Source organism: Oncorhynchus nerka, linkage group LG2, assembly GCF_034236695.1.
Source record: "Oncorhynchus nerka isolate Pitt River linkage group LG2, Oner_Uvic_2.0, whole genome shotgun sequence".
In the NCBI taxonomy this organism is placed as follows: Eukaryota; Metazoa; Chordata; class Actinopteri; order Salmoniformes; family Salmonidae; genus Oncorhynchus; species Oncorhynchus nerka.
The window spans coordinates 24,428,875-24,438,796 of NC_088397.1; the positions used below are offsets into that span (position 1 = coordinate 24,428,875).

Sequence of the window (9,922 nt, forward strand, 5' to 3'; positions counted from 1 at the left end):
GTAGTAAAGTCCAGAAAATTCAGCCCACCATTCTCATAAGTGTTCATTACAACAGTTTTCATAATGCAATGGGTACGGTTTCTCCAAAGAAAGTTGAAAAGCATCTGGTCTATCTCTTATTTTACTGTCAAGAAATAAAGATAGAGTGCCATATGTTAGTCTAGAAATACCTTCAGCCTTGGTTATTAGAACTCTACATTTTAAAGATAAGTCCCTCTGTAGCCATTGATTTAGCTTCTTCTATGTTTTTTTAATAAGAGGGTTCAAATTTAGTAAGACTCTAGACTTCTGATCCTTTGTAATGGTTATGCCTAAATATGTAAGTTCTTCTTTTACTGGAATACCATCATTTGAAGGTGTCACACAATCTTTGACAGTGAGTTCACATTTATTAATGTTAAGATATAGACCAGACGCTTTGGAAAAGGATTGTAATCACATTGATCGATATGGGAATTTGGTTAGCATCTTTCAGAAAAAGTGTAGTATCGTCAGCCAGCTGGCTAATAATAATTTCTTTACCAGATATGGAAATACCTTGTACAGGACTTTTATTTAAAGAATTTGTAAGAAGTTGGGTGATTAATAAAAACAGTTACGGAGAGATAGGACAACCTTGCCGAATTCCTCTCTTTAACTCAAATCTAGCTGAGGTGCCATATTTCAATTTGAGCTGTTACCATTTGTATAGAGTGTCTTAATAGCCTTACAGAAAAAATCCCCAAAGCAAAGTCTCTCAAGGGAGTGGAAGAGGAACTGATGCTCTACTGTATCAAATGCTTTATTAAAATCTAAAAACAATATGAAGAGATCCTCGGTTATTAGGTCTGAGTAGTCAAGTATATCTAATACCAGTCTGACATTGTTAGAAATATGTCTGTTCCTCATAAAGCCAGACTGTGTTTCATCAATGATTGCATCCAGGACTTCCTTAATTCTTTTTGCAAGTAGTAAGGCTAATATCTTATAGTCAATATTAAGAAGACAAATTGGACGCCAGTTATCGATGAGCAGCACTTCTTTTTTAGGCTTAGGTATCAGTGTTATTAACCCCTGACTCATTGTAGGAGGGAGAACATTGTGTTTAATCCTCTCTAAAAAGACTTCAAATAGGAAGGGAGCTACTTGTTCAGAAAATAATTTTAAAATTCTGATGTAATTCCATCAACACCTGATGATTTATTGTTCTTTAGATGTTTGATAGACTCTATAATCTCTTCAACTTTCACACTGTTTAGATTCTATATCACTGATAGAGTGAACATTATTCAGTGAGTCAAAAAACATATCTGTGGATTCCTGACAGTACATAGAGCTATACAATTTTCTGTAAAAAATTGCTACAGTATTTAGCGATTAATTTTTGGTCATCTGTAATAACACCATAAATGTTTAACTTATGGATAGTGTTATTTTTAGATTGCAATTTGTTGAGTCTAAAGAAATAGGATGAATTCTGTTCTCCCTCCTCAATTCATTTTTCCTAGATCTAATAAAGGCTCCTTCTGCTTTTAATGTATATATATTATCTTCTCCTCTCCCGGGAGGCTGGCTGGGGATCTCTGAGAAAGGGAAGTTATCTTAATGATCACCTTTTCCTCCTCAGCTCTTCTGGTCTTAGCAAGATTACTACCATATTTTCTAAGGTATTTGGACACCTCAAATTTGAAGAGCTCACAGTTCTTGCAGTAAGATTTTTCTTCACAAGCCCTTTCCCAAAAGTGTGAAAGCAGATCTTTAACCTCAAATTTAACTATATCATTATTTAATAATGAGCTATTTAGCTTCCAGTAGGACCAAGGATAGTATCAGGGGTAAATATTTTGATATCAATGTAAATGGCCCTATGGTCTGTGAGGGGAGTAGTACAAATATTTGTAGTAACACACTCACTATCAATACATTTGGATATAAGCCAAAAATCATTTCTGGATTGTCTGGAATCTGTTTTGTTACTCCAAGTGAATGATCTGTCGGCCAGAAACCTTTCTCTCCATATATCAGTAAGATCAAACATTACCATAAAAAGTATTAAACCCAAATTCTGATGTTGGCCTACCTGGGGGCCATCTATCAGTTGAATTATCTATAGTAATGTTAAAGTCCCCTCCTATCAATAATAACAAATTGGGAAATTTAGATAACCAATGAATTATAAGTTTCTCTATAGATTCAATCAACACATCATTCTCATGTTTGGTGTTGTACCCGTAGAAGTTTACAGTAATGAGTGTAATGTAATTGTAACTGATCACAAGACCAATAAAGTGACCAAAGGGGTCACATTCCGAGTGTAGAATATTACCACCAAAGGTATTGTTCATTGTAGTGACATCGGCGGACCGTTCAGATCCATGGGAAAGCCAAATATTGTTGCCCCACTGTGACCTCCAGAAGTTGGCATCAGCCGAAATTGAGTGAGACTCGTGAAAAAAGCAAAAATCTGTTCGAAATTGTTTAGCAAATAAAAATAAGGTCTTGTGCACTGTAGTAGGATGAGTCAAATGTAGGAGCAGTGAACGTAACCGATAAGGAACCGATATCTGCACCATTTAAGTCAACATAAAGTGAAAATAGCATATTCTATCAACTTTGAGCTAGATGTTATCCAGCTTTTGAAATTTAACTCAACAGAAAATTAAGACCAAACCAAGGGTTCATGTAGTAAGAGAGACTAAAAACCCTCTTTAGTGTAATCAGGAACTATTCTGAGAAATAAAATACAAAATAATAATTTAAATAAAAGGGTACCTACTATTTTAAGTGCATATGAAAACTGATCATAATTTTTTTTTAATAAAACATGTTTTACATATAAACGTTCCTGAGACCTTTTTCACATGGAAATAAGTATTAATAACGAAATAGAAAAATAAACATGTAAAGTCAGAGCAGACCTGTATGCCCTTTGAAACAGTATCTTAGTTACTGTATACATAAACAATTAATACAGATTCTTCGTAAGTTTATAAACAAAATAGGTCTTCTGGTCATACAAGAACAAACTAATAAATTGAAGTACCTGAGTATTCCCGAAAAATAGTCACCTGATGCTTGTTAGGTAAAGTTAAACAATGCAAGGAAAATGAGAATACTGTAACGACCCTGGGTTTATAATTGCGGAAATGCTGTTTCATTACAATACCATGGGCGAAACCATCAATCTGTTTCTTCTGGTGAGATTTTAGGGAGGAATGTGGATTTCTGAACCGTTGATGAAGCCTCGTCCTCCAACCAAGTAAGCCTCCTTTCCCTCATTTCGTGCTATCTTGATCTTATTGTTTGAGGAGAGTGCACAATTATGAACTTGAAAATGTATGAATAAACCAATTAGGCACATTTGGGTAGTATTGATACAACCTTTTGAATAGAAATGCAAGATTTCACTGGATCACTCAAAACTTTGCACATACAGTGCTGTCATCTAGTGGCCAAAGTCTAAATTGCGCCTGGGCTGGAATAATTAATTATGCCCGTTCTCTTGCTTTTCAAAGATGAAGGTACAAAAAACGCTTTTTTTCTTTCTTTGTATTATCTTTTACCAGATCAAATGTGTTATATTATCCTACATTCCTTTCACATTTCCACAAAATTCAAAGTGTTTCCTTTCAAATTGTATCAGTAATATTCATATCCTTGTTTCAGGGTCTGAGCTACAGGCAGTTAGATTTGGGTATGTCATTTTAGGCGACGATTGAAAAAAAGGGGCGGATCCTTAAACGTTTTTAAGCCTATACCTAACTATTTTCCTAACCGTAACCTCATTTTCCTAGCCTGTTATGTTAATTTCAACCTGCCACGTGATTTATCCTAACCTGCCAGATTAGTTATCCAATCCTGCTATGTAAACAGTCCCTGGTTTGGGATTGGGCCATGACTACTTTCTGTTAATCTCTCATAGAAAGACTACTGGAAAGACAACTCGGAAACTTCCAATTTGGCCGAGTTTTCAAATCAAATCAAATGTATTTATATAGCCATTCGTACATTTCCACTTGGAAAGTATCATAAACAACCAATAGGAAGCTCTTTGCAAATATTTTACGTTATATGTAAATATGTAAACACAGTTGAGCAAATTGCGCAAGATTTTTGTTCTGGTTTAACCGAGATTAATTTTCTGCAAATACCCCAATGAAGGTTAAAGTAACTGTCCAGTGACAATATCACTTAAAAGTTAATTGTTTGTTAGCTCATTCTCAAATAATGTTGTTGACTCGTCCTATACTCGTATTTGACGCCAACGCATTTGAGAAAAAACCCATCTCAAAAATGCTTACTATTTCAACATATAATGTGAAGTCAGGTTGGCTCACTGGCTGTGTTGGCCAATCAGCGGTTGACTTGCGATTCATATTTTTAATGACCTGTTTACACCCCCATCATTGTTATTGGGGTACGCCCATATCATTCAAACACCGAAAAGCTTATTTTCAACATATTTAATTATCTTTTGGTAGGAAAAGTGTTTTACTCATATTGTAAATTATAGGTCATATTTCATAGAAATCTGGAAACACTGGGCAGTTACTTTAACACAAAAATATTTTATTTTTAAAGAAAACGTCAATAGTCGCCGAATAAATGAAAGTTATTTGACAAATGTAAAATACAGATGTTGAATCAGCTATGTGAGTACAACAATACACACATTAAACATTATCAAGGATTAAAAAACAAGTTCAGATTACTTATGTCCATTGTGTTCCTCTTATGAATATCTTTCATCTTCAGTTTGTTCCATTGTTCACGTATCTGCAAGCAAAGCAGCAACAGCACTGATAAACCATCATACCTGGTATAAACACATTTAAAGAGAGAAGGAATTGCAACTTCTCCATCTGCTTTTAATCGAATTTATATTTTTACTTCATTTTTAGATAATTAATTAGTGTACATCCTATCAAAGACTACAACAAATTCCCTCTTCGCCTTTTTTTTGCGTTGGGCATTGATTTATTAATATGTCCATTGTGTTTTGAAGCATTGGGCTACTTACTTTTAGTACAGTTGTTATAACTCAGAACCTTGTTTTTTTGCGCTAGTAAAGACATTGTGGATCATATATAGCCTACTAAAGCCAGCACAATAAAACATAATGCCAAGGAAAACTCAACGCAGGCTAGACATTAACACGTTCCAGAAATGTATTCAATAAATCAAAATCAATCAATCAAATCAGTCAAATTAGAAAACAGGATTCGATGAAAACATCTAGAGTGGGACTACAGCTAATGTTATATAGATACATTATTATAGCTTAAATAGACCATTTTGTCGTTAACATTTTAATACTTCAGTCATATCCACAGCCCACTGTAGGCTAATCCAAAAATGCAGTCTAATGAAAAAACGAATGAACGATTTCCAGATGACTATTTAGACTGGTGCCAATAACCTAGGATGGGATATCTCTTCAATTCAGTTTATGATGTCTCTATCCAACTAGACTCCGAGATATCTTGTGGTTTTGCGTCTTCAGAGACACTCGTTGGCAAACTCTCCTTTGAAAGTGAGAGGACCTCGTCAAAGTCCGCAGTACCAACAGCGTGTCCATTAGTCCAGCAGGACAGAGCCGGGCTAGACGCACCGCAATACTGAGGTGAGGTAGGCGCAAAATCCGTTGGTTCTGCGTAATAAGAAAGGGCTCGAGCCGAACTGTCCGTTGCGGACAGCTGTAGTGCCTTTCCAGCTGTCGCATATGACAGCAAAGTTGCCGTGTTTCCAGTCGCGTCATTTGTGCGGGAGGCATAGTCCAGTCTGTTGTTGGTCGGTGTCACAAACCATCTCGGGGATGCCGCCATCGTGTCCTCCTCGCTGGTTTGCGGTGACAGCATGCTGTTAGTTAAGGGGACGTTATAGTCTAGTCCAGACGTAGCTCCTGCGCTAGGGCGGAAACAGGACTTGGCATAAGTGCTGACGAATTGGTGCTGAAGGAAAGAATTAGCAAGTGCATATCTGGCACCGGGCACAAACTGGGCGTAGTTCGAGTCACTCGGCGATGGCGTCAACCGGTCACTATCGTAGCCTGTGTAGATTCTAGAGACATTCAAAACAATCAATTAGGAAATTGGAAAATAATACAAATGAGAAAGACTTAAAATAAAACTCTTCCACAAGGGTGAAGTAACAATGGCATGCAATTATTTAACAAAATTAACGGACGTCTTACACCATTAAGCCTAATTCATCTCCAATAGTTTCTTACATTAGATTTAAAACACTAAATATTTGAAGATAATATTGGCAAGAAAATTGAACTTGTCTGTCTACATGAATTCTGACACACAAACGCATAAATATCCAATTGAACAAAAATATGCGCGTATCCAAATCCATAATGCATTTCAAGCTCGTTTACATCATAATGTAGTCCTTACCTTTAAAGCTGGTATTGAAGAAATCATTTAAAAAAAACATATGGTTGTTTTAGGAGTGACACCAACGTCACAAATAAATGGGGAAAAGTCGTGCGTAAAGCATAGTCTAATTTCGGAACAAACTACATTAAATGTGTTAATATTGTAGTCACAATTTGTGATTAGAATAATATTTAAATATGTAAGGAATTAAAAAACAAAACAATGGCTAGGATAATATATTTTTTACTTACTTGTCATAATTGTCCCGAAAACCTTTTGCGAAAGGATTGTGGTCTATTTTCAGCTGTGTTATCTGAAAGAAGAAAATAAAAACATTAAAAAGGCCTCTCCTAGTCTAATGTCAATTTGTGAACCACTTTTACCCCAATAGGAAAATATTTGCCTAGCCCCAATTTAAAAAATGAATCAATATTTGAAAAAACGAATTTCCTTACGTCTGTGTTCTGGTATGCTGTGACTGCAACGAATTGCGTCTCGGGGAACGTAAACGACTGTCTGGGTTGACTGGCGTTCTCGGCCCCATCCTCGTGCACCTCGACCACATTAAGACGGGGTTGGTACCTATGGAGGGACTGAACGACAACCATCTGAACAGAGGATATGAAAAACAGGTGTTAATTGGGGCATCTGTGATCATCTCTAGAGACAAAGCACAATTTGAAGATTTGTGTAAAAAAAAAAAAAAAAAAAATCTGAATTATTTCATACAATATGGTTGATAAATACATAACTCTTTTTTTTTATAGACAATCTCTCAATGAAACGTCTCTAGACTTGAATATAGCATATTTTCAAGACCTCTTTCACCGTATATATATGAGCCTGTACGAAATAAGGATTATATTAAACGTACCTGCCCTGCACTTTCCAATGCCCCTTTATTATTTGCCAACTTCAGTTTTCCAAAAGAAATTTCTTGACGCATCCAGTGCGCGCCGGTGTTAGGAGAGTCTGGATGCATGTAGGCCTTGTTCCCTATAAATTGATTATTGAAGACATTACTCACTTTCTTTGTCAGAAAACCTCACTTGGAGAGGATAGAAAAGTACAAGAAAAGTAACATCACTTGCCTGTCCCATTTGACTCCGCTTTACCACAGGGTACCCACTGTCCTCCTTGGAAACGCCAGTGATTAGGGTCCGCGAGACTGACGTCCACAAAAATATTGTAATTTGCCGTCGGATCAAGTCCAGATATATTAAAGCTCAGGAATGGAAACATTCGTCTGGAAGAATAAAAAATATAGAGTTTTATTTCCTTTACAACTTCCTAAAGCCCGCTAAAACTTTACTTAATGAGACAACGAAAATCATTCTAATTGGGACTATTGCTGTGGCCATATTTTGTTAATAAACCCCAGGCGTTTTCAATAAACAGGTCAATTTGACTTCGTCCAAATAAGTACGGCAGTTTTCCCACTATGTTGACATTAGCTAACATTATGCAAGGCAAGCGAGAAAGTGAACGGGTCAATACTCACCGCCCCTGTTTAGTGATGATCATCTCTGTTTGGTGCCTGTGAAACGTGAGCCACAGAGCCCTATTGCAGAGATAAACTTGCGCTTTACCAAAAACCATCCCGGTTTGCATTGCTGAGGTCTTGTGGAAAGCACCTCCTTGGTGGCCATGCCCGTATGGCTGGGCGTAAAAATATCCGGGCGCTGGGAAGCCTTGAGGTGACGTAGTGGTCAAGAGGCTATTATAAGAGCCTTGCGTGACCACAGGATGGTGTGCCATGTAGTGACCCGAACTGGTGATGGCGAGGGCCGGGTAGGTGGCTCCGTGCAGTGTCCGGTGTGGGAACATGGTACCAGGCGAGGCAGCAGACGCGGACTGAGCTTGGCTGGGGCTGGGCTGAGACGAGGGATACGGTCCCTCTGTAGATCCATGGAAGTTATGACGATTGTCGCAGACGGTCTCTTGAGCAGACTGCCTACTGCTTCCCTTGTCGCCGTCACCAAATGAGTCCTCCGAGTCGATAAAGTCGTCTGCGTCTGACAGATTTGTCATCCCTGTGGTTTCTTTATTAGAACGTGTTAGGTTCCTCTTTTCAGTTCAGCCCTTCACTTGAGGAGAGCATAGGGTGGTACTGGGTAGCGAGTTCAGACCTGTGGTAGTCGCTATCCATATTATTGGGCGTTGGATGTTGAGATGCGAAGATATTGGAGCTGCGCAAGGAGAATTACGCTCAACACAAAAACCAATTTGGTTAAGGTTACGCGTATCACATGTAGGGAATATGAACTCTAAATACTCTTGGAACGAAACTAATGAAACGTCTACAGTTGTTACTCTTTACATTACAGAATAAGGATAAGGTTTTAGAAGTAGCCTGTACAAACAGTTCTATTTTTAACAGTTATATAAATCTCTCTGATCATGTTGGTTTTGCTGGACGAACAAAATACTGCTGTTTTTATACCTCTAGTACCATGTGGCAGGTATATTATATATTTAAACATGTTTATAGTTAATGACAACATTCATATTTCATTATTTGATTTTTTTTTTTAAATCAGGAAATATGACTAAATATTGAAAGTGGGCATCACCTCACATCAAATGGGGAGGGTCATTTTAATGTTATTGGAAAACAAGGCTCCAAGGAGTGTCAGAAATGTCAACTATGGCATAACTAATTGAAAAATGACAGCTAGTGACAGCTGGCAGCTAGGCAAGATTCACAGGGTGTGTCGGAAGTGGCACCCTATTCACTATATACAGTTGAAGTCGGAAGTTTACATACACCGCAGTCAAATACATTTAAACTCAGTTTTTCACAATTCCTGACATTTAATCCTAGTAAAAATTCCCTGTCAGGTCAGTTAAGATCACCACTTTATTTTAATGTGAAATGTCAGAATAATAGTAGTGATTTATTTCATCTTTTATTTCTTTCATCACATTCCCAGTGGGTCAGAAGTTTACATACACTCAATTAGTATTTGGTAGCTCGCACACACTTTTTCAGTTCCAAAGTATGTTCATTTCTAGGAGACAGAACGCGTCTCCATCCTGAGCGGTATGACGGCTGCATGGTCCCATGGTGTTTATACTTGCATACTGTTTGTACAGATGAATGTGGTACCTTCAGGCATTTGGAAACTGCTCCCAAGGATGAATCAGACTTGTGGAGGTCTACAATATTCTTTTGAGGACTTGGCTGATTTCCCCACGATGTCGAGGAAAGAGAATTTTCCAAGCTGTTTAAAGGCACAGTAAACTTAAGTGTATGTAAACTTCTGACCCACTGGAATTGTGATACAGTGAATGATAAGTGAAATAATCTGTAAACAATTGCTAACCGACTTGCCAAAACAGTTTGTTAACAAGAAATTTGTGGAGTGGTTGAAAAACAGGTTTTAATGACTCCAACCTCAGTGTATGTAAACTTCCGACTTCAACTGTACACACAATACATTTGACCAGGACCCAGGGAACTACATAAGGATTAGTGTGCCATTTCAGATGCAGCCATTCTGTATATACGGACCAAAACTTTCTCTCAGACCCATCTGAGACCAACCAGTCGAACCGCA

General features: G+C 37.5%; 1 protein-coding gene across 1 annotated transcript; it reads right to left on the bottom strand.

Annotated features, from left to right (window-relative positions):
• Positions 1-4,571: 4,571 nt before the first annotated feature.
• Positions 4,572-8,494, bottom strand: LOC115145087 (T-box brain protein 1-like). Its single transcript, XM_029686343.2, has 6 exons — positions 7,864-8,494; positions 7,454-7,608; positions 7,237-7,358; positions 6,818-6,970; positions 6,614-6,675; positions 4,572-6,039 (listed from the first exon to the last, which is right to left on the bottom strand). Exons 1-6 carry the CDS (start codon positions 8,391-8,393, stop codon positions 5,427-5,429), a joined length of 1,635 nt encoding a protein of 544 aa, XP_029542203.1. The 5' UTR covers positions 8,394-8,494; the 3' UTR covers positions 4,572-5,426.
• Positions 8,495-9,922: the final 1,428 nt, after the last annotated feature.